General features: G+C 38.9%; 1 protein-coding gene across 1 annotated transcript; it reads right to left on the bottom strand.

The window, feature by feature from the left end:
• Positions 1–1,234: 1,234 nt before the first annotated feature.
• On the bottom strand, positions 1,235–4,514 carry LOC136222707 (probable LRR receptor-like serine/threonine-protein kinase At3g47570). Its single transcript, XM_066010438.1, has 2 exons — positions 1,808–4,514; positions 1,235–1,739 (listed from the first exon to the last, which is right to left on the bottom strand). Exons 1-2 carry the CDS (start codon positions 4,512–4,514, stop codon positions 1,342–1,344), a joined length of 3,105 nt encoding a protein of 1,034 aa, XP_065866510.1. The 3' UTR covers positions 1,235–1,341.
• Positions 4,515–25,923: the final 21,409 nt, after the last annotated feature.

Raw genomic sequence — 25,923 nt, 5'->3', positions numbered from 1 at the left:
TTTCTGGCAGTTGTTCCGCAATCACACAATGGCATTGGATTCAATGCTGTAAGATCTTCCCACAACTTCCTCATCTTTGTGTAATATACACATATAGTTGATTCTCCATGTGTTAGCCCGGCAAGATCTTTCTTGACTTGATATATTAGTGGTCCATTTGACTCACCAAGTCTCTGCTCCAATTCGAGCCAGAGTCCTCTAGTTGTTTTTAGATACAGCAAAGACTCTCCTAGTTCCTTAGAAATGGAAGCATGAAGCCAAGATAAAACCATATTGTCACATCTTTGCCGTTTTTGAAACAAAGGTGAATTGGGCAAAGGTTGCAGATCATCTCTGGTAACAAAATCAAGCTTCCCTTTGGCTGCTAATCCAATCTTAATTGCTCGCAACCAGGAGAGATAGTTTGTTGTTGTTAAAGGGATACTTACCAAAGAAACTCCAGGTGAATCTGAGTTGCGGAGATCAAAAGAAGCCTCTAGTTCTTCCATTCTAGATGTATTTTCTTCTTGATTCTGTTTCAGTTGATTTTTATTGTTACTTCTATTCTTCTCAAGCACAAGTTCTTCTTCTTCACTCTCAGATTCAAGTATCTGAAACTTATTATTTCTTTTCCTCGTATTCACCATTGATCTTCATGCGGAAGCTCTGATACCATGAAGAGAAAGATAAAAAATGAAGAGTATATCTTCTGTAATTGTATTGAGAATAGAGAGGAATTCAAGAATTGTACAGAGAAAGGATAACAACCCGATAAACTTGCATCTAACTATTAAGCTATATATATCTAATTAAGAAGATACAAAGATTAGAAACTAATTATGTTGTAACTAATTCAGTTATTTGAACTAACTATCTATTAGCTGTTATACAGCTGTTATTCTCTACATTATTTCACACATCTACAGAGAAAGGAACTGGGTTGCTGATGTTCTCTCGAAGTTTGGTCTTTCTTCCTCCAAGTTTCACTGGTTGTCTATTTACCTTTCCTTTTGTGATAGATTCAATTTTTAGGACTTCAGAAATTTAGAGCAATACCACATTCACTAGAGTGCCAACCTAGTTGGGATACTCTGGTTCCTTTGAAGTTTCTAGCATCCCACTTTTTACTAAAAAGAATAAAAAAAAGGTTCTTGTATATTAATATACAGGGAACAGCTTGTTACACATTAGCATAACACGTTGCAGAACTTTTCCCATTATTATTAAAAACTGATTTCAATTATATTTACAAGCTACAACGTTTAAACTTTAATTTATATGGAAATTATATAAATAGGGTGGAGCTCAAATGATGAATATATGAGCATGATTACATATGTACTGTACTCATTATTAAGAAATTCAAAATGAACCTTTCTTATCCAGAAAAGCATTCTTGATCAATTGCAATTCTCCAACAACATCTCCCATTCTCATTATTCGTTTCTTAGAAGATTCTTCCGAGCAGATAACTCCGATTTCTAGTACTGAAAGTAAAACCATTTCTGATATTTCCCTCACTTTCTTACCATCTTCTCCTTTTCTGGTTGCTTTTGTTTCTGCAATTTCCTCTGTGAACAAATTTGGATCCACAATCTGCATAAGGTTCTGGCTGAGCCCTCCTTTCACAAACTCATGCAAATTCAAACCTTGTTTGAACATTTCATCTGTTGGTCTTCTTCCTGAAAACATTTCCAACAAAAGAATTCCGTAGCTATATACATCCCCTACTTTAGATACTCCACTTCCCATTCCGTACTCTGCAATGTATATCATCAATCAAGATATGAATTACAAACAATATTAAACAGCTGAAGATAAAAAATACCTGGAGCAGCATAGCCAATTGTTCCCTTGATTGCTCCATCTGTGCTGAATTGACTTTGAGACATGGCATTTGAAGTTGAAACAAGCTTCGCTAGACCGAAATCGCATACATGAGCAACCAAGTCATCATCTAGAAGGACATTGCTCGGCTTCAAATCGCAATGAATGATCGGACTTTTGCACAGATCATGAAGATAATGCAGGGCAGATGCAACATCAATTGCGACATTTAATCTTTCTAGAAGGTTTAGATTTCTTGATTGCTCTTCGTCGACAATATTATCAGGATGTAGCCATGCGTCCAAGCTCCCATTTTCCATGTATTCGAATACTAGAGCTTTGAATTCATTACTTCTGTAATCTACACTTGAGCAATATGTCAACATCTTCACAAGATTTCGGTGTCTGACATTCCTTAACACTTTGCATTCAGCTAAAAAGCTCTTAGAAGCATCTTTTGTTTCAAGCTTAAGGACTTTAATGGCTACTGGTCTTTGGACTTGATCTAGAAACCCTTTATATACAGAACCAAAGCTTCCGGACCCAATTAAATTACTGGAGGAAAACCCGTTTGTTGCTTGATGGAGATCCCTGTAAGGCACTTTTACAACTTCCCAGTTCATCATTAACGGCAAGGAAGATGCCCACTTAATTTTTTCTTTCATTGGGAAAGCAGAAGATGGTTTTTCATATGAGGATTTTCTCTTAAAATACACAAAAATAAAGACTAACATCAACAGGACAGCCAGAGAAACAAAAGGAATTATTAATGCTAGTTTATATGCTAAAGACTTCCCTTTCTTCGGCAGGGTGTCAGAGCATTTCGGTAAATTGAGCTGTGGAATACCCCCACAAAGCTTAGAGTTAGCAGTTACTGAAAATGCACTTGCATTGCTGAAGACTCCTTGTGTTGGTAGTGCGCCTTCGAGGTCATTGAAAGAAAGATTCAGATAAACTAGGAATTGAAAACTCTGCAGACTTTCCACAATTTTCCCTGTCAAGTTATTTCCTGAAAGATCTAGACGTCTAAGGCCTTTAAGCGAATCCAATGACAAAGGAATGGTTCCTTGAAAGGAATTATGTTGCATGTATAGGTATTCCAGGCTCAAGCAAGCTCCAATCGACGAAGGAATCCAACCTGAAAGATTGTTTCTTGAGATATCTAACTTTGTCAAGCTAGTAAGCTTGCCTATTTCCGGAGGAAGACTACCGGAGAATGAGTTTCCGGATAAATCTAGCTCTCTTGATAATGAAGAAATGAGCAGAAGCTCACGTGGCACAGCTCCGTTGAGATTGTTATCTGAAATGGAAAAGATGTTCAAATTTCTCAAGTTTCCAATGGTTACAGGAATTGTTCCTTGAAGATTGTTTTCTGATAAGTAGAGTTCGGACAGTCCTGTGAGGTTATACAAAGAGGATGGAATCTGACCTGACAACCGGTTTCCAGTGATATCAAGTACTTGCAATTTCTGAAATTTTCCAAAATAAGAGGGAATAGAACCTGTGAAAAGGTTATAGTGCATAACCAAACCGGTTAAGTTAATGAAATTTTCCAAGCCTGGAGGAATAGTGCCTCTGATATAGTTAAACCCAAAATAAAATAGATTGAGCTGACTCGACAAATTTGCAACAGAATTCGGAAAATCACCGCCAAGGTTGTTCCTTCCGAAATCCAAGATTTTCAACTTGGTACAATTTGTCATGGAGGTAATAAAATCCAAATCATTAGTTGAGTTACTCCCCAAATCATTTCCATGAAGTCTTATTCTCCACAGGTTTTTCATATTTCCCAAATTGGTTGGGACTTGGCCAACAAAGTTATTCCAACCAAGATCAATGATTTCGAGTTGAGAGGAATTGGATAATGTTTTTGGAATTGATCCAACAAAATCATTTTGACCAAACCCAAAAAATTTAAGATTTGGGAGGGTGAGACCCATGCTGTCAGGAATACTTCCATTGAGGTTGTTCTGTGTGACTTCCAGGTTTACCAGAGAAGAAATATTAAAAAGCAATGGAGGAATTACACCTGAAAGTTGATTTACTCCCACAGCAAAAGTTATCAAATTAGTTAATCTGCTAAACTCATCAGGAATACTCCCCACCAAGTTGTTTCGCGACACGTGGAACACATTTAGCGACGAAAGATTACCGAGTGAAGCTGGGATTTCCCCTGTCAGGTTGTTTACAAAAAGCTGAAGGCCTTTCAGGTTTGGTAAAGAGCCAAGTTCATTTGGGATTTTTCCTGACAGTTTGTTCCACTGTAAACTAATCAACCTGAGATCAGAACAACGACTCAAATTAGAAGGAATTTGACCTTCTAATGTGTTGTTGTTGAGAAGGAATTGTTGGAGACGAAACAATCTGCCGACATCTTGTGGAATTCCGTCGCGAAAACTGTTATTTCTGAGGTTGATGATTCTGAGAAAGCTCAGATTTCCAATATATGGAGATATTGTACCAAGTAAATTGTGTCCTTCTAACACCAAGGATATGACTCTCCCGTGGCGGCTGCTGCAGGTGACTCCGAGCCAGTTGCAGAAGGGGATAGAGTTATTCCAGGAGGCGAAGATTTTATTCGGATCACTTACTATTCCTTGTTTGAATTTGAGCAAAGCAATTTGATCAGTTTCATTTCCTAAAGCATGAGCTTGAAGGAATGGTAAGCAAATAAAGCAAAGAAGAAAGACAAGATGAAAAGACTTCATTTTGGTACGGATTTGGTATAGTTGACTTGACGCTAATGAGAGATATATGTGTTCATGTAACGATCATAGACAGCTTTTTTTTTGTAGCGAATAAATTAATAATTAGTTGTTCTTTTTTGTTTGAAACTAAATATACAATCAAATTAATTGAAATCAGCATTTTCTAAGAGATAACAAAATTTAATGGGTCTATTCACTATTAATAATATAGTTTTTGAGAGGGACTGTTAATATTTAATTCTTGTTGTCACTGAAAATAATAAATAAATTTATGTTTTGAATATTGGCCCTGTTTGGTAAAGAGCGTTTTGGGATAAAAAGAGCGGTTTTGACCAATTTTAGAGGTTTGACCACTGAAAACGCTGATTAGAGTGTTTGGTGGAGAGAGGTTTGGGAGAGAGTTTTGGGATGAAAACGCTAATTTAGAAAAAGCTCTTAAAAGGAGCTTTTTCAATTAGCGTTTTGGAATATTAAAATTAATGGACTTCTTTAACCCTAATAGATAGACTCCCTCTTCTCCTACGTCAAAATTAATGCATTTATTCGTCTTTTTGCACAAACCGCTATTATCAATCAGCTAATTTTTACCAAACAGATCTACACAAACAGCTAGTCAAATCAGCTAATGTAATCAGCTAACAGCTTATGTAGTTCCTTATTTGCATTTCAAACTTTTCTTCCACCCAAAGGATTTGAAAGTTTCTTCCTCCGTAGATTATATTTGAAAATGCATAAACTAATGACGTTTCTTTTTCTTTTTCTTTTGAATTAGTGAAGTGAAATTTATATAATTAATTTTTAATAGTTCAATTTAAAATGAAGCTTTTTTTATATTTAGGAATAGAAATTGAAAAATGTGAGCTTAAAACTCAAGATGCTCCCGGCATTTTAGAGGTGACAACTTTACCTACTCAATTTTTTTTACAAATATAAATTTAATACATACAAAATTTTATTTATTTATGGACTAGATCAAGAATAGCTAAATAAAATGAAATATTTGACACAATTTGTTAAGTGAGAACTGTACTGGTTGTGCTATTGTTGTTAAGTGAAATATGGTGATTGTAAAAAAAAAAATAGTACTCGCTATTGTTATCTTTCTATTTTATTTTAACAGAATGCTGCATTCATGCGTTCTACATATAATTATTATTAAAATTAGATACGAAATAATAAGTGAATTGCTCAATACCGCTCCCAAATTACCTCTCACTGTCCCATTTGGACTTTTTTGCCCTTCTCATAATTTTTTATAAAAAAACTAAAAATTCTTTCTCTAAAATCACAAACTCGAACAATAATAATTGAAATTATGAAAATAATTGATATGTGACAATACGAATCCCAAAAATGGATGATTATGAGTCTGAAACAATAAAATTTATATTTTTTTCTCAAAAAAATCATGAACATAATGCATATTTTTTGTGACGATTAGCATTTTTCGTCACAAAAAATTAGAGAATTTTATATTTTCCGTCACTAAATAGTCTACGATTGTGTCTAGAACCAATTTTGGTCTAGATGGGTGCCACATCCGCCCAGCCAATGGGCTAGGCGGATCCAGCACCCATCCCACCACTGGGCTGGGCAGATCCTGAATCCGCCGAGCCAATGGCTTGGGCGGATATACCACCCGCCCAAGCCATTTGCTGGACGGATTCTGGATCTGCCCAGCCCAGTGGTGGGACGGGTATTGGATCCGCTCAGACCATTGGCTGGGCGGATCTGGCACCCACCTAGACCAAAAATGGTGTTTTTTTCCTAAAGGACAAAATTGTCAAAATGGAGGCGGTAAGAGGTAATTTGAGGGCGGTAAGTAGCAACATCCAATAATAATTACTTGTAGAGAAAAAAAAATTAAGAATTGAGATGTCAATAATTATTATGCGTACTTCTTTTGTTTTTTTATAGGGAAAATTACAAAAATGGGTGTAATGGGAGTCCCATTTACATTTTCAGACCCATTTTCAGACTCATTATCAACCAACTTACATATATAGACTATGCCTTGAATACTTTCCCGAAATGCCGTTCATATATATATAAGAACTTATGCATTTCACCCCCTAACATTCACGAAAACTCGAACGACGAACACCAAAAATTCGAACGACGAACATCTTCAACACCACCAATCTTTACGTTTCTTCTTCCAGCGACTTCCAACTGATTCCAATGGCAAGAACCGGCAAGAAGGTATGTTATTTTATGGATTTTGATTAGGTTTTAATGCTTCTATTCATATACTACGGTGATTTTACTTCTCCTGCGATTTAGAAGTAGGGTTTGCAAATTTATTGTGTTTTTTTGTTGGTTCATAGCTTCGTTTTGTTAGAATGATACTTACAAATAGTTAAAATCAGTTGTGGCGACCAAACTTTGCAGAATCGACCAATTCGCGAATATGAGTTTACTTCGCGAACATCGCAATATGCGAAGTAAACACATATCCACGAAGCAGCCGAGGCATATGCTATTGTTCCGTATATGCGAATTCGCGAATTTCATATTCGCGAAGTTACTATTTACTTGACTAATTTGCTCTACTTTATGATTTGGAAGGGTGATCATTCTAAGACTAATTCCAAAAAGAGGAAGAGGACATCAAAGACACTTAAGAAGAGTATCAAAGACACCTTTAGGTACCCCTACGCCTATGATACGAGAGCTACTATCACAGTTCGTTCTGATGCTGAGGTGATGAAGAAAGTGGCAGAAAAATTATCCACAGTGCAGTTGGCCATGTTCAGGAAAACATGTTTCGGGTATTTGGTGGACTTCGAAGTGTATTCGTTGTCCTCTCCTCTATGCCATGGGGTTCTTACAATGGAGATCAATCCAAAAGAGGGTAAATCCGGAGAAATGTGGTTCAACATCAATGGTGTTGAAGTGAAATTCGGTCAGCGTGAATTCGCACTCATAAGCGGATTGATACTAGGTGATCCGTTACCAATTTTTAAACGGGTGAGCAATTATAAAAGGGTAAATAGATTGAGGAATCTCTACTTCGGAGGTAGAGAGAGCATAAATCACAAAAATATATTCGATACCTTCTTAGAGACTAATTGAGCGGAAACAATAACGATGATGCCGTGGCAATGGCTATGTTGTTCGTTATACATAGGTTCCTACTCACAAGTGATCCATTGAAAAAGGTTGATGAAAATATCATCAACCTAATTGATTTCCCCATTGTATTTAACTCGTTTCCATGGGGTGTGCCTGCTTGGGATGAGCTGTACAAGACGATGGAACGTGGGATCCCAGGAAGGAAGAAGGCATTTGACGCGTACAACACGGAAGAAGGAAAGAAGAAGGCCGTCCCATATCAGCTTCATGGATTAGCACAAGCATTCCATGTATGTTTCCTATATTCATGTTATTTACTTCATGTTAGATTTCAACTGTAATGATTTTTATTTAATACTTTGTAGGCTTGGATACTGGAGATATTGCGTGCACCCCCTAAATACTATTTGAGGAGACCAAAGACCGTGTACCCTCGTATATGTCGGTGGATAAGTGCAAAGAATATAACTTTTACAGAAGCTGAAGAAATATTTAAGGTAAGTACATATGTCTTGTGTACATAATTAATGTGTGCTTTGGATGTAAGTAACATGTGCTTATGGAGTTGGGTTTGATTGTTCATGTGTTCAGTCAGCTGATGTGCATCTTGAAGGATTATTTGAATAACACATCAAGGTCAAGGTCTACGGCTTTCCCATCTAAAGTGCGATTGGTATGTGCCAGCCACTCCTTTGTTGAAACACCTTTCCACAAGATTTTGATTTGACAAAATCATCCATGATTAAGAGACAATTAAATTTATGTGCTTTATTTTAATTGTACTAATCCGTTTGTTCAATGTTGAGTATAAATATAAATAAAGATAAATATAAAAAGAAAGACAGGAAGAGGTCAGCATAGAAGCCCAAAGCATCAAGCTGAGTGGAATCAAACTTAGCATCAAAAGACAAAGATATACACGCCCACAACAACTGTCTCACGAAGCTGAGCTGACTAAACATATACTCAGCTTGGAAATTGCCGATGACAATATTTTACGAAGTAGAAGCTGAGTGATTCTTCAGGACAGCATGAAGAAGACGTTTGCTAAAAGACAATGATTACCGCCCCTCTGTACCAATAATTGAATCCTTGGAAATACGCAGAAGACACTTTCCGAGATGTATGGGTCAATGGATTATTGGTAAAGGACAACTGACACAAAAAGACAAGCCAAACACAAGAAGACAAACCTGACGTCTGAAGGAATGCAGAGAAAGGGAATGGCCAGAATAGTCTGAAGCTGACCAGAACCTGTCCCCTAAAAGAGCCGTTTTAACCTTAACGGCTACATCATTTCAAAATGATCCGATTCCAGATTTTCCCCTATATAAGGACAATCAAAATCCTTGGATCATGGCCGGACTACAAAGAGAAAAATACAAGAGAGAAAAGATACAAAAGCACTTAGTTACAAAAATAGATCTTATACCCATCTTTCATTCTTTGTGTAAATGCTAGAGTGATTACTTGTAATCTTCTAAAGTGTTCTTTATTTGAAAAGGAACAAGTGTTTATCAATTGTAAAATTGAGAGTGTTGTGCTGAGTGTTTGGTTGTAAACATTCAGTGGTAGAGAAATCTAGGTGCTGGGTTGTAGCACTTAGTAGGAGTTGAGTAGACGAATAGAGGAAGGTACTCTTGCATATTCAACTGCCTTGTAATTGGTTTGTGCTCTACCTTTAAAGAGCTCAATATTGGATTCTAAAAACCCGGAGGACTCTGGGGACTGGACGTATGCGGAGAGGCCGAACCAGGATAAGTGATACTGAGTAATCTCTAAACTCTCTCTCAATTTATATATGTGCATGTGTTGTATGTGAAATTTACTCAGCATATAAAATTGTTTAAAGTTAACTCTGAGTAATTTCAAGTGCTGAGTTAGAAGCTGACCTCCAAGAGTGTCAATATCTAACTTATAAATAAAACAGCTTTAGTCAATATCCGTCCAAAGCTGTCTTATAGCATATCTGGCCAAGCTGACCAAAAGCTGAGCTGACCAACTTGCAAAATAACTAAGTCAGCATACAATTAAAAGAGAAAAAGTTATATTAGTTCCTAACCCCCCCTTGGAACTAATCACACGGGACCAACATCCTTTCCCCGCTTGCCTGTGATGTGGTAACATTTGATCTCTAGAACATGTGTGGCTGTCCATTGTATCCATTCTTCGGAGCCTAAACAAACTTGAATTGGATATCGCAATTCCTCTAGCACGCCATTTACATACATCTGAATGTCTACATCTAACCTCAAACATGGACTTGTTAAACTTGTACACTTTCCATTCGAACCTGTTATTCAATGCGTATTTACCTAGTGCATCCTGCAATTCTCGTTTGTTGGAGAACATGTCGTGTACCTTTAAACCGATGACCTCTTTCGATGAACTATCTTCAATAGTAAACTTAGGTGCATCATGGATCTCAAGTAGCCATCGAAATGGATCACTCCTCTTGCTTATTGTTTCTACATTCTCTGCCAATACCCTGCTTTGGGGAACAGCTTCGCAATGCGATTGTCTCGGAGGGGTAGGTTGTCCATCATTTACCGTATACTCTGTGTCATCATGACCCCAAATGTCATCATCGTACATCTGGTCCTCCGGACAATAAACCGGATTCGAGCTAATATCATCTAAACCAGGAGTGTGGGATGCTATTAAGCCCAAAATATACCTAAAATATCATTAATATTTACATCAGTTTTGCTATGAATTCGTGCTGTTTATACTTGTTTAGAATACTTTTACGTTCGAATATGTTTCTTTCATGCAAGGTACCTAAATATTTTGGTAAAATTCAAATAGGAACTAAAAGAGGTCAAAAACAAAGGAAAAACCCTAAGTTAGGAGCCAAAAAATGAAGAAATCAGCACACCGATACGAGGAAGACAAGAACGAAGTCAGAAACGGAGAAAAATTCCAAATTCTCGGTTGAGAATCCAAATTCTCGGTAGAGAATTTGTGGGCCGCGACCGAGAATCCCAAATTCTCGATCGCGACACGCGTCGCCAGTCATCTTCTTCCTTTGTTCCGAAGACCAAAAATCACTTCCCCATTCTCGGTCGAGAATTACCATTCTCGGTAAGATCAGAAATTCTGCCAAGCACAATAAACACATGTTTAAAATCCAAGAAACGCGTTCGTTCGGGTGGATAGAAACGTCTCTTCACAGCGGACATGACTCTCCACAATGGCCACGACACTTCAATCACGACTCTTCAACATCTATAAATAAAGTATTGATTTGAGAGTTGAAATATTAAGAGAGAGTTAGAAGAGAAGATTAGTGCAGAGTTTATGCAGAAACTCTGACTCAGAAATGAGTCAGAGATTAGATTTCATTTTTGTACAAAGCATTATGGTGTACACACATTGTTTATTCAATAATTACAAACACAGTAGCGTTTAGATTTGTTCATATTAGTTTACATTTTGGTAGTAGATAGACCAGTCTCTATTCCGAAGATTCAGCGAGAAGATTGATTAGAGAATCCGCCCCTGAGTCTGACAAACTCTAACGAAACCCAAGGAAAGGATTGACAACCCGTTCACTTGCACGCCGTCGAATGTTTTCATGCTTCTTGTTCTCTGTAAACTTGTATCAATTTATATTTCATCTAATAAAGTCCGTTCTATTCGATAGATTTTCATGCAGCACTTTGGTAAAGGATCCGAAGTGGATTGCCGGTGTTTTCATTAAAACGTAGTTTAATTCAAAATCTTTACAAGGAAACTTTGTTGAACACTTAGACAAATTATTATCTCGGTAGAGTTTTAATTTGGTTAAGGTAGCGATCTAACCCGACTGTAGGAGGATTGACTACAGTTCAAAGCCTAAAAATTAGAGGTTCCGTCATTTATTTCATCGTTATAATTTATACAAAGTTTAAAGTTGTTTTCTTTGCTTAATGCAAACGAATACATTTGTTTACTTTTCTAAAGAACTAAACAATCCTATTTGTTGGTCCTGTGTGATTAGTTCCAAGGGGGGGTTAGGAACTAATGTAACTTTTTCAGTTTAATTAATGTGCTGACTTAGTTATTTGGTGAGTTTGTCAACTTAGCTTTTGGTCAGCTTGGCCAGATGTGTTACAAGACAGCTTAGGCCGGATATTGACTAAGGCTGCTTTACTTTGTGAGTTAGATATTGACACTCTTGGAGGTCAGCTTCTAACTCAACACTTGAAATTACTCAGAGTCAACTTTAAACAATTTTATATGCTGAGTAAACTTACAACACATGCAAATATATATATTGAGAGAGGGTTAGAGATTACTCAGTATCACTTATCCTGGTTCGGCCTCTCTGCCTACGTCCAGTCCCCAGAGTCCTCCGGGCTTTTAGAATCCAATACTGAGCTCTTTAAAGGTAGAGCACAAACTGATTACAAGGCAGTTGAATATGCAAGAGTACCTTCCTCTATCCGTCTACTCAACTCCTACTAAGTGCTACAGCCCAGCACCTAGATTTCTCTACCACTGAATGTTTACAACCAAACACTCAGCACAACACTCTCAATATTACAATTGATAAACACTTGTTCCTTTTCAAATAAAGAACACTTTAGAAGATTACAAGTAATCACTCTAGCATTTACACGAAGCATGGAAGATGGGTGTAAGATCTCTTTTTGTATCTAAGTGCTTTTGTATCTTTTCTCTCTTGTACTTTTGTTTTTTTCAATCGGCAATGATCCAGGGATTTTGATTGTCCTTATATAGGAGAAAATCTGGGATCGGATCATTTTGAAATGATGTAGCCGTTAATGTTAAAACGGCTCTTTTAGGAGACAGCCTCTGGTCAGCTTCAGAATTCTCAGGCCAATCATTTTCCTCTGATTTCTTCAGATGCCAGGTTTGTCTTTATCTTGCAGACTTGTCTTTTTGTGCCAGTTGTCCTTTACCAATAATCCATTGACCCATACATCTAGGAATGTGTCTTTTACGTAATTCAAAGGTTTCAATTATTGGCGCAGAGGGTCGGCAATCTTTGTCGTCTTGCGAGCAACTCTTTCATGTTGTCCTGAGGATTCACTCAGCTTTGTTCATTGTCTTTGGCAACTTCTATGCTGAGTTATGTTTTAGTTAGCTCTTCTTCGTAAGATAGTTGTTAAGACGGCTTCTCATGCTGAGTTCTATCTCACTTAGCTCTGTTTGATTTTAAGCCTCAATCTTTTGATGCTGGGTTCGTTTCCACTCAGTTTGATCATGAGACTTCTATACTGAGTATTATTCCGCTTAGCTTGTTCTGTCATCTCATGCTGACTTTGTCCTGTTTTACTTTTATTTTATATTTATATTTATACTCAACATTGAACAAACGGATTAGTACAATTAAAATAAAGCACTTAAATTTAATTGTCTCTTAATCATGGATGATTTTGTCAAATCAAAATCTTGTGGAAAGGTATTTCAACAAACTCCCCCATTTTGATGTTGGCAAAATGCATAATTATGGAACTCAGTTTTGAAATTCCTCATGATTGAATTATTTTTCATACTTCTGAAATTGCTCCCCCGTAAGGGTTGCATCTATTAACTTAACTCTAAATCATCCAAGAAAAGATACTTGTACTGACTAGGTTCAATCTTAGACCTTCTGAGATCTACTAGGTCAGTTTTTCAGAAATGATCATTTTTAGAAACATTTTATTACTTCAGTTTACTTATGTGTGAAGATGTATACTGAGTATGTTTCATTATGATTTGTTTGTTCAATTTGGACAGATCAGTATATCTACTAAGCATGGTATTTAAGACAGGTTGGATAAAGTGATGCTTGCCATAAATTTACCATAAATGTACTTGATATGAGACACAAATATTTAAGCACAAATTTTAAACTAGGCTACTTCTTCTTCTTCAGACTGGCTTCAGCATACTTGCCTTTCCCTTTGTCTTTACTTCCTGATGCACCACCGGCGTGTTGAGTTCCATCTTGGCTTTTCTCCCCCGTTTTTCCATCATCGGAGGGAGGAGGAATGAACGTATCATTTCTAGCATCTCTAGACAGAGCGTTTGAATAACGCTTCAACCTTCTTGTACTCTCACTTAAGCCATCAACAACTGGAACACAGTCATCCTGAACATTTTGAGGAACTCGTAAGGAGCTGCTCATCATGCTGATGAGGCATTCATGATATTTGCTAATCCAAGAGATGGACGCAGTGAGCTGAGCAAAGGATTGATGGTACATCTTGAGCAGAGCTGGGTCGTAGAATTTTCGTTGAGCATTTGTATAGCGTACTGAGCGAAGTATGGTTTGTGAGAAGCTCAGAAGGGTTTCATGAGTGATGGGGTCAACATCCATCTGTGCTTTGTTTACGTTGAGTAGACTTACCGCTTCACTCAGTTGGTCAATTGTACACTGAGAAGAAGAAGAAACTAACTCACGTGTACAAGTAAGATCAGCAGTCAGCTTGGCAAAGCATTCTTGTAACTCAGCAGATGTGGCAGATTCAGGATTTCCCGTAGACCGTAGATGGGTCAGCTCTGCAGTCAGCTTAGCAAAGTGTTGGGCTAACTCAGCTGAAGTGACATATCCTGGATTGACCACAGAGAGAGTGTTGATTTTTCCTTCAAGTGAATCCATGTGATTGACCATGAGAAGTAGCAGCTCGGTCAGCTTCGTAATTTGGTCTTGCTTGGGTTGCTGTGTTTGAACTGATGTCATAACACTTATAAGGTCCTTGAGCCCCTTGATTTCATTAAGAAGTTGAGCGATTGATGAGATGTTAGATGACTCAGGATGAGTAGACCTAGTAGCATCAGAAGTGTTGAACTCATGGAGAAGGGATTAAGCAGTTTCGACAATGCGACGGCCAGATTGAGTTGCACTAAGATAGGCAAATTGACCAGTTGGATTTGTCTCAGAAGCAGGTATGGAAGTTGAGCTGGATGGTGGTGGAGTTGGCTGCTTATCAGCTTGAGTTGAGTGATCAACAGTTGTTCCTTGAGGTAATTCAGTACCAGGAGCTAAGTGTTGAGCAGGTAGATTTATGGTTTGGTCTCCTTTTTGAGTAGCTGTGACTTCGAGTTCTTGCTCGGCAGATTTTGGATCCTCTGGAGTCTTGGCTTGTTCCTCAATATGAGTAACAGAGGCTTGATTTTTGGCCGGTTCTTTAGGAGGGGACTCAATGGTGTGGGAGAAGTATTCAAACTGAATATCAGACATATCGGTGATTGGGTCCAGAGGCGGAGAATCTATGAGTAGATCAATAACTGGTCCCTTGAAGGCCTTCTTCTTGAGCCTTTTGAATGACTTAGCTTTGGGAGGAGACGGGTCAGCTTGAATGTCATCTGGACTTTCATGTTGTGTGAGCCTATCCTCTTGCTGATCATCTCCTTCTTGTTCAACTTCTTTTGCTTGATGTTGCTCAACATCATCTGACTCAGTATGAACTTCTTCCTCAACATCAGGCTGATTGGCATTCTGTCGCTGTTCTTCCTCTTCTTCTGTTTGCTCAACTGGAGTTTTCTCCAAGTCAATTCCAAGACTTTGAGCGTAGTGTGTCTTGGGTGGCACAACCCAATCAATGGGATCAGCTTCAACAATATTCAAACCAGAACTTCGACGCTTCTTCTTTAGAGGTTGTTCTGGGGTGTCATCACTTTCTTCTTCGGGCTCAGCTTGCCCTTTTCTTTTCTCTGCTGACCTAGGTGTAACCTGAGGTTGGTCAGTATCAACGTTCTTGCCCTTAGCCATGGCCCGCTTCTTCTTTAGGACGGCAGAGATGTCCTTGGTGCATGTTTCAAGTGCTTTCCTCTTCTTCTTTGCCTTTGGTGACTCAGCGGGGACTTCCTTTCCTTTCTTAGGTTCAACTTCTGGCTCAGCATCATCTGCTTCTTGCTCAGCTTCGATTTCTTGTTCAGCATCGTTTTCTTCCTCATCTTCCTCAACATCTTCAACTCCCTTTAAAGGTTGGTTGAATAAACACCCAAATAGTAGAGCCGCGGTTATTTCTGTTCCCAAACTCTTAGTCTCAGTGATTGTCTCGATCTTGTGATCTTCAAGGATTTTGGTGATTAGAGAACCTAGTCTAAGTTTCTTACCTCCACGTTGAAGTGCACCAACAAGAAACACAGGCATATTGAGTGGGCTATAGGTCAGCATGTGCCATATAAAGCACTGCTCGAAGTTGGAGGCCGACGAGGCTGAGTTGAGTTTAGGGAAGATGAAGTTGGTCAATATGTAGTGTGCCATCTTCTGGTTTTGACCCATACAGGTACTGGGTATCTCTCCTTTGTGGTTTTTGGGTTTGCAGAATCCCTTGACATGATCAAGCTTTTCCTTTGTTGTTCTAAACTCAGTCCCTTCTTCTGGTAGATTTAGTAGGGTTGCCAAGTAGGATGGTGTGATTGTTATCTTGTGGCCCTTGACATGGGTCACCAGGTAGTCTGCATCGTCTTCATCCACAAACAGACTGGAGTAAAATTCCCTAACCAGGCGAGGATAGGTAGTTCCAGGGAGAGAGAAAAGGCATGTCCAACCGTTTTTCTCGATCCATTCACAGAATGGTTTCTCGGCGATGATGAAGCTGGGAGAAAACCACCGGCATTTTAGGACTTCGAGATTGTTGACTTTCTTGTGAACCTTTACCATGATTCTAGCCTTGGGTTTTTGTTGTTTCGAGGAGCTTGCTGGGTCAGCTTGAGGGTTTTTGTTAAGAACAGGGGATTTGAGATTTTCATCGGTGTGATGTTTGCCGGAATCACCACCGGAGACATTTTGAGGGTTCGACATTTTCTTTCTCAGAGATTTTTAGGAATTTTGATTTTTTGAGAGAGAGGGGTTCGAATGCCAAAAGATTCAAGCGTGAAGAGGATTAAGTGGGAAATCTTCCACTATTTAAAGAGATTGAAATTGATCCTATTCGTTGAACTAGTCGTTTCACCCAGGGGCGTTGAATCGACAGAGATTCTGTCATTTATGACACATTCGGCGCATGGGTTTTCCCATTATTGCTTGAGTTATCCTAGGAGTTATTTATTACACGTGTTAGCGTTTAATGGTGCAAGTGGGTTTTAACTCAGCTTTGCTAGAATTCGAAACATTTGTGATACTGAGTACCTAGTTCTATGTAGATGAAGTTCTTCTCTTAGTAACTTAGCATGGGATAATCACTTCAACATGTGTATCTACTTAGCATAGGATGATTACTCAGCATGTGTATCTACTCAGGATAATCACTTAACATGTATACTAACTTAGTACGTAGTAGTTACTAATTTTGAATTAACTCAGCATGGCAATCACTCAACGTTCAAATTTTCACATAGAATTTACAGAAGAGGATTAGACATACCGATAGCTTCCCTTAGTATGTTGAATTGTTCACGAGCCAATGGCTTGGTGAAGATATCTGCAAGCTGTTCATCTGTTGGCACATAGGTCAGCTTGATCTCACCTTTTAGTACGTGATCTCTGATGAAGTGATGCCTTATGCTGACATGCTTCATCCTGCTGTGTTGGATTGGATTCTTGGACAGATCAATGGCACTTTTGCTGTCACATTTGATCTCTATTGTTTCGGTTTTTTCTCCATAATCCTCAAGCTGCTGCTTAATCCATAAAACTTATGCAACACAGCTTCCAGCAGCTACGTACTCAGCTTCAGTTGTAGACAAGGCTACTGATGACTGCTTCTTGCTGAACCAAGATACTAGACAGCTTCCAAGGAAATGGCATCCTCCTGAAGTACTTTTACGTTCTAGCTTATCTCATCCATAGTCAGCATCAGTATATCCAATGAGTGTGAAGTCATTTGAGGTTGGATACCATAAACCTGCATCAACTGAGCTTTGCAAATATCTAAAAATTCTTTTTACAGCAACTAGGTGAGATTCCCTGGGGTCCGCTTGATATCTTGCACAATAACATACTGAGTACTGTATATCAGGTCTACTAGCCGTGAGATAAAGTAAGGAGCCTATCATACCTCGATAAAGTTTACTATCTATTGACTTACTCTTCTCATCTTTGCATAGGACAGTATCAGTACCCATTGGGGTTGATATGGGTTTGCAGTCTTCCATATCGAATTTCTTTAACATTTCTTTGGTGTACTTGGACTGACTTATGAAGATGCCATTCTTACCTTGCCTAATTTGAAGTCCAAGGAAGAAGTTGAGTTCACCCATCATGGACATCTCGAACTCAGTTTGCATCTGTTTGCTAAATTCTTTACACAAAGATTCGTCAGTAGCACCAAATATTATATCATCTACATATATTTGTGCAAGTAGGGTATGTTTACCCTTTTTCTTAATAAACAAGGTTGTGTCAGCTTTTCCCCTGACATAGTTCCTGGTCAGTAGGAAGTTGGTCAACCTCTCATACCAAGCTCTTGGAGCTTGCTTTAGGCCGTACAAGGCCTTTTTGAGTTTATAAACGTGGTTTGGAAATTTTGGATCTTCAAATCCAGGAGGTTGATTTACATATACCTCTTCGTTTATGAAACCATTAAGAAATGCACTTTTAACATCCATTTGGTATAACTTAAAGTTCATGAAACTAGCATAAGCACACAATATACGTATTGCTTCCAACCTAGCAACTGGTGCAAAAGTTTCTCCATAGTCAATACCCTCTTGCTGACTATAGCCTTGGGCTACAAGTCGAGCCTTGTTCCTTATTACGTTTCCGTGCTCATCTAGTTTATTCCTAAAGACCCACTTGGTTCCTATAGGCTTTTGATTTCTAGGTTTAGGTACTAAATCCCATACCTCATTCCTGGTGAATTGATCAAGTTCTTCTTGCATAGCATTGATCCAATATTCATCATGCTCAGCATCAGCAAAGTTCTTTGGCTCGTGCATTGAGACGAATGCTACGTTTCTGAGGAACTTCCTAAGCTGATCTCTAGTCATCAACTTGTTGTCAGCAGCATCAAGAATAGACTTTTCTGAGTGTCCTCTTGGGATTTTTATTTCCTTAGGTAGTGTTGAGTCGTTTGGAACAGGTGTTTCTACAATCTCTACAGGAATAGACTGGTCAGCAAATGTAATTTCAACTTCTTGCTTACCTTTGGTCAGCCCTTGTATTGATGATTCAGAGGCTCCGTTTTGATCAGCGGAAGCTGAGCTTGGTTCATCTTCAGTGAGCTGAGTTGACTTTCCTGCAGGGTCAGCTTCATCGAACTCAACATGGACAGACTCTTCTACAACCTGAGTTCATTTATTATAGACTCTATATGATTAACTGTTTGTTGAGTACCCTAAGAAGATTGCTTCGTCAGCTTTAGCATCAAATTTTGCAAGATTGTCCTTAGTATTGAGTATAAAGCATTTACACCCAAAGGCACAAAAGTACCCAATGTTGGGCTTTCGTCCTTTCCAAAGTTCATATGGGGTTTTCTTAAGTATAGGTCTAACTAGAGCCCTATTAAGTATGTGGCATGCTGTGTGGACAGCTTCACCCCAGAAGTACTTTGGGAGCCTGTTTTCACTCAGCATGGTTCTAGCAATTTCGACAATAGTTCTATTCTTCCTTTCAACAACCCCATTCTGTTGAGGTGTTCTAGGAGCAGAGAAATTGTGGTCAATACCACTGGTTTCACAAAATTCGTCAAACTGTTGGTTTTTGAATTCTCCACCATTGTCACTTCTAATATGAGCTACTTTTAGGTCTTTATCAATTTCAAGCTTTTTAATCAATATGGTGAACATCTCAAATGTTTCATCCTTGCTACTTAGCAAGATGATCCAAGTGTACCGAGAGAAATCGTCTACAATGACTAAGGAAAATTTCTTACCTCCCGCTGGATAGGTCTGAAAAGATCCAAGTGTAGTAATTCCAGTGGTCTCTTGGTTGAGACAATATTTTTACTATGAAATGACTTTTTAGTTTGTTTGCCTTGCTGACAAGCTTTACATAGTTGATCTTTTTCAAATTTTAATTTGGGTAATCCCTCAACTAATTGCTTTCTAGCTAATTTGGCAAGAAGGTCCATGCTGACATGCCCAAGTTTTCTATGCCATAGCCAGGAGTTATCCTCTTTAGACACCAAGCATATGTTTTTGGAAAACTGTTTTTCTAAATTTAGCATGTACACATTTTCTACACGAGGGGCAGTTAAAATTAATTCATTTGTATTTCCCTCGAGTATTTGACACTTGGTATTGTCAAATACAACCTTTCTACCACTTTTGCAAAGCTGAGCTACACTCAGTAGATTGTATTTGAGACCTTTGACTAAGGAGACAGACTCAATAGTTGGGTTACCTCCGATAGTACCTGAGCCGACTATCTTACCCTTCTTATTGTCTCCGAAGCTTACACTTCCTCCTCGTTTAAGCTCTAGTGTGATGAATTGTGTTTCATCACCTGTCATGTGTCTTGAGCATGCGCTGTCTATGTACCAAAGTTTTGACTTCTCCACGCATGTCAAGCTGACCTGCATTTTAAATTATTCATCTTTAGGTACCCAATTCTTTTTGGGTCCTTTCTTGTTAGTATAAACAAGTGCAAAGTCATATTTCAGTTTGTGACGACATACTTTTATAGTGTGGCCATTTTTACCACAGAAGTCACAATAACTTACTCTTTGAGGGTGATGCTGAGTGTGGTCAGCATTGTTATGTTGAGCATGCCAACATACCTTAGTGGTATGTCCTTTTCTTCCGCAGAAGTCACATTGGACAATCTGCTTGTTGAACCAACACACATCTTTTGTGTGTCCCCTTTTCCCGCAATAGTCACACTGGGTGAACTGTTTATGCTGACTAGTACTTGAGTACTCAGCATGGGATTTATGTTTATTTGAGCCTTTTACTTGACTCTGTAGGGTTGTAACGTCCTTTCTAAGTTTCTTTGACTCAGATTGAACCTCCATGACAAACTTATGCATTATTTGAATGTTGCTATGTAAGTCTGCATTGTCTTGGAGGAGATATCTGAGGTCACTCAACTTGACCTCTTCAATCTCGTCACACCGCCTGCTGAGTGATTTGATTTTCTTGTTACACTTTTTAGTTAGTGTATATAAATCACTCAAGGCATTTACCATTGCATTTCTAAGCAAAATTAGGGATGTTACCTCATTGTTGTGTTCCTCCTGGTCAGTTTCATCAGAGAGGTCAACTTGCTCAGATTGAGAGTGATCAGCATCATCGGCCATGAAGCATATGTTTGCCGTTTCATTTGCATCAGCTTCGGATGATGTTGACTCGTCACTGTCACTCCATGTTGCTACCATTGCCTTCTTGTTTCCCTTCTTATCCCTTTTTAGGTTTGGGCAGCTTGACTTGATGTGCCCAGTTTGGTGGCACTCAAAACATGTGACAGACTTGGAGCTGTCCTTCTTATATCTATCACTGGACTCAGCTTTGTACCTATCACCTCTCTTGTATGGCCGTTTGCTGTTTCTGTCATTTCTTCTGAACAGCTTCTTCATCTTTCTAGTAAACATAGCCATTTCCTCATCATCAGTTGACTCAGCTTCTGTGGAGTCGGCTTTCATCACTAGTGATTTTTGTTTCTTATCTTCGGACTTTTCTTTAGCTTCAAAGTTTTTCATAGAGATTTCATGGGTCAGCAAGGATCCGATCAGCTCATCATATTTGTAGGTAGTCAAGTCCTGAGCTTCTTCTACAGCTGTTTTCTTTGCTTGCCAGCTCTTAGGTAGACTTTTCAGGATGTTCTTCACCTGTTCCTCTTCAGTGAAGTTCTTTCCAAGTCTTTTGAGCTCATTTATGATGTTGGTGAATCTTGAGTTCATTTCTGAGATGTCTTCGTTCTCATTCATCTCGAACAGCTCATAGAGTCTCATATGCTGATTGACTTTGGACTCCTTAACCTTACTTGTGCCTTCATAAGTCACTTCCAACTTCTTCCAAATCTCCTGTGCTGACTCACATCCTGAAATCTTATTGTATTCTGCAGCATCTAAAGCACAGTGAAGCATATTTATAGCCGAAGCATTATTTTGTAATTTTCTGAGGTCATCCTCTGTCCACTCAGCTTCGCTTTTAACAATTTTCTCATTGTTAACACTTTTATATGGCACATGTGGACCTTGAACAATTGCAAGCCATGCACTCATGTTTGTGGCTTGAATAAAGTTTTTCATCCCATTCTTCCAGAATGTATAATTAGATCCAAAGAATAGGGGAGGTCTAGTGATTGATAATCCCTCAGGGAGTATCTATGTTGTTTGGTTCCCTGGAAGGAAACGAGTGCTGTTCTCGACCATTTATGGGGATCCGCTCAAGATAGTTATATCTTTGAGTAGTGAGCTTAGGCTCTGATACCACTTGTTGGTCCCGTGTGATTAGTTCCAAGGGGGGGTTAGGAACTAATGTAACTTTTTCAGTTTAATTAATGTGCTGACTTAGTTATTTGGTGAGTTTGTCAACTCAGCTTTTGGTCAGCTTGGCCAGATGTGTTACAAGACAGCTTAGGCCGGATATTGACTAAGGCTGCTTTACTTTGTGAGTTAGATATTGACACTCTTGGAGGTCAGCTTCTAACTCAACACTTGAAATTACTCAGAGTCAACTTTAAACAATTTTATATGCTGAGTAAACTTACAACACATGCAAATATATATATTGAGAGAGGGTTATAGATTACTCAGTATCACTTATCCTGGTTCGGCCTCTCTGCCTACGTCCAGTCCCTAGAGTCCTCCGGGCTTTTAGAATCCAATACTGTGCTCTTTAAAGGTAGAGCACAAACCAATTACAAGGCAGTTGAATATGCAAGAGTACCTTCCTCTATCCGTCTACTCAACTCCTACTAAGTGCTACAACCCAGCACCTAGATTTCTCTACCACTGAATGTTTACAACCAAACACTCAGCACAACACTCTCAATGTTACAATTGATAAACACTTGTTCCTTTTCAAATAAAGAACACTTTAGAAGATTACAAGTAATCACTCTAGCATTTACACGAAGAACGGAAGATGGGTGTAAGATCTCTTTTTGTATCTAAGTGCTTTTGTATCTTTTCTCTCTTGTACTTTTGTTTTTTTCAATCGGCAATGATCCAGGGATTTTGATTGTCCTTATATAGGAGAAAATCTGGGATCGGATCATTTTGAAATGATGTAGCCGTTAATGTTAAAACGGCTCTTTTAAGAGACATCCTCTGGTCAGCTTCAGAATTCTCAGGCCAATCCTTTTCCTCTGATTGCTTCAGATGCCAGGTTTGTCTTTATCTTGCAAACTTGTCTTTTTGTGCCAGTTGTCCTTTACCAATAATCCATTGACCCATACATCTCGGAATGTGTCTTTTACGTAATTCAAAGGTTTCAATTATTGGCGCAGAGGGTCGGCAATCTTTGTCGTCTTGCGAGCAACTCTTTCATGCTGTCCTGAGGATTCACTCAGCTTTGTTGATTGTCTTTGGCAACTTCTATGCTGAGTTATGTTTTAGTTAGCTCTTCTTCGTAAGACAGTTGTTAAGACAGCTTCTCATGCTGAGTTCTATCTCACTTAGCTCTGTTTGATTTTAAGCCTCAATCTTTTGATGCTGGGTTCGTTTCCACTCAGTTTGATCATGAGACTTCTATACTGAGTATTATTCCGCTTAGCTTGTTCTGTCATCTCATGCTGACTTTGTCCTGTTTTACTTTTATTTTATATTTATATTTATACTCAACATTGAACAAACGGATTAGTACAATTAAAATAAAGCACTTAAATTTAATTGTCTCTTAATCATGGATGATTTTGTCAAATCAAAATCTTGTGGAAAGGTATTTCAACAAACTCCCCCATTTTGATGTTGGCAAAATGCATAATTATGGAACTCAGTTTTGAAATTCCTCATGATTGAATTATTTTTCATACTTCTGAAATTGCTCCCCCGTAAGGGTTGCATCTATTAACTTAACTCTAAATCATCCAAGAAAAGATACTTGTACTGACTAGGTTCAATCTTAGACCTTCTGAGATCTACTAGGTCAGTTTTTCAGAAATGATCATTTTTAGAAACATTTTATTACTTCAGTTTACTTATGTGTGAAGATGTATACTGAGTATGTTTCATTATGATTTGTTTGTTCAATTTGGACAGATCAGTATATCTACTAAGCATGGTATTTAAGACAGGTTGGATAAAGTGATGCTTGCCATAAATTTACCATAAATGTACTTGATATGAGACACAAATATTTAAGCACAAATTTTAAACTAGGCTACTTCTTCTTCTTCAGACTGGCTTCAGCATACTTGCCTTTCCCTTTGTCTTTACTTCCTGATGCACCACCGGCGTGTTGAGTTCCATCTTGGCTTTTCTCCCCCGTTTTTCCATCATCGGAGGGAGGAGGAATGAACGTATCATTTCTAGCAGCTCTAGACAGAGCATTTGAATAACGCTTCAACCTTCTTGTACTCTCACTTAAGCCATCAATAACTGGAACACAGTCATCCTGAACATTTCGAGGAACTCGTAAGGAGCTGCTCATCATGCTGATGAGGCAGTCATGAGATTTGCTGATCCAAGAGATGGACGCAGTGAGCTGAGCAAAGGATTGATGGTACATCTTAAGCAGAGCTGAGTCGTAGAATTGTCGTTGAGCATTTGTATAGCGTACTGAGCGAAGTATGGTTTGTGAGAAGCTCAGAAGGGTTTCATGAGTGATGGGGTCAACATCCATATGTGCTTTGTTTACGTTGAGTAGACTTACCGCTTCACTCAGTTGGTCAATTGTACACTGAGAAGAAGAAGAAACTAACTCACGTGTACAAGTAAGATCAGCAGTCAGCTTGGCAAAGCATTCTTGTAACTCAGCAGATGTGGCAGATTCAGGATTTCCCGTAGACCGTAGATGGGTCAGCTCTGCAGTCAGCTTAGCAAAGTGTTGGGCTAACTCAGCTGAAGTGACATATCCTGGATTGACCACAGAGAGAGTGTTGATTTTTCCTTCAAGTGAATCTATGTGATTGACCATGAGAAGTAGCAGCTCGGTCAGCTTCGCAATTTGGTCTTGCTTGGGTTGCTGTGTTTGAACTGATGTCATAACACTTATAAGGTCCTTGAGCCCCTTGATTTCATTAAGAAGTTGAGCGATGGATGAGATGTTAGATGACTCAGGATGAGCAGACCCAGCAGCATCAGAAGTGTTGAACTCCTGGAGAAGGGATTGAGCAGTTTCGACCATGAGACAGCCAGATTGAGTTGCACTAAGATAGGGAAATTGACCAGTTGGATTTGTCTCAGAAGCAGGTATGGAAGTTGAGCTGGATGGTGGTGGAGTTGGCTGCTTATCAGCTTGAGTTGAGTGATCAACAGTTGTTCCTTGAGGTAATTCAGTACCAGGAGCTGAGTGTTGAGCAGGTGGATTTATGGTTTGGTCTCCTTTTTGAGTAGCTGTGACTTCGAGTTCTTGCTCGGCAAATTTTGGATCCTCTGGAGTCTTTGCTTGTTCCTCAATATGAGTAACAGAGGCTTGATTGTTGGCCGGTTCTTTAGGAGGGGACTCAATGGTGTGGGAGAAGTATTCAAACTGAATATCAGACATATCGGTGATTGGGTCCAGAGGCAGAAAATCTATGAGTAGATCAATAACTGGTCCCTTGAAGGCCTTCTTCTTGAGCCTTTTGAATGACTTAGCTTTGGGAGGAGACGGGTCAGCTTGAATGTCATCTGGACTTTCATGTTGTGTGAGCCTATCCTTTTGCTGATCATCTCCTTCTTGTTCAACATCTTTTGCTTGATGTTGCTCAACATCATCTGACTCAGTATGAACTTCTTCCTCAACATCAGGCTGATTGGCATTATGTCGATGTTCTTCCTCTTCTTCTGTTTGCTCAACTGGAGTTTTCTCCAAATCAATTCCAAGACTTTGAGCGTAGTGTGTCTTGGGTGGCACAACCCAATCAATGGGATCAGCTTCAACAATATTCAAACCAGAACTTCGACGCTTCTTCTTTAGAGGTTGTTCTGGGGTGTCATCACTTTCTTCTTCGGGCTCAGCTTGCCCTTTTCTTTTCTCTGCTGACCTAGGTGTAACCTGAGGTTGGTCAGTATCAACGTTCTTGCCCTTAGCCATGGCCCGCTTCTTCTTTGGGACGGCAGAGATGTCCTTGGTGCACGTTTCAAGTGCTTTCCTCTTCTTCTTTGCCTTTGGTGACTCAGCAGGGACTTCCTTTCCTTTCTTAGGTTCAACTTCTGGCTCAGCATCATCTGCTTCTTGCTCAGCTTCGATTTCTTGTTCAGCATCGTTTTCTTCCTCATCTTCCTCAACATCTTCAACTCCCTTTAAAGGTTGGTTGAATAAACACCCAAATAGCAGAGCCGCGGTTATTTCTGTTCCCAAACTCTTAGTCTCTGTGATTGTCTCGATCTTGTGATCTTCAAGGATTTTGGTGATTAGAGAACCT

The sequence above is a fragment of the Euphorbia lathyris genome, chromosome 3 (assembly GCF_963576675.1).
Source record: "Euphorbia lathyris chromosome 3, ddEupLath1.1, whole genome shotgun sequence".
Lineage (NCBI taxonomy): Eukaryota > Viridiplantae > Streptophyta > Magnoliopsida > Malpighiales > Euphorbiaceae > Euphorbia > Euphorbia lathyris.
Note: the sequence above shows the minus strand (reverse complement) of the source record. Positions and strands in the feature narration are given on the sequence as shown.

Excerpts from the sequence above, each read along its gene's own strand:
- LOC136222707 (XM_066010438.1), bottom strand. The coding sequence starts at position 4,514 with ATGAAGTCTTTTCATCTTGTCTTTCTTCTTTGCTTTATTTGCTTACCA. Across the intron at positions 1,740-1,807 it reads AATTGGCTATGCTGCTCCAG|AGTACGGAATGGGAAGTGGA; the intron begins GTATTTTTTATC and ends TATACATTGCAG.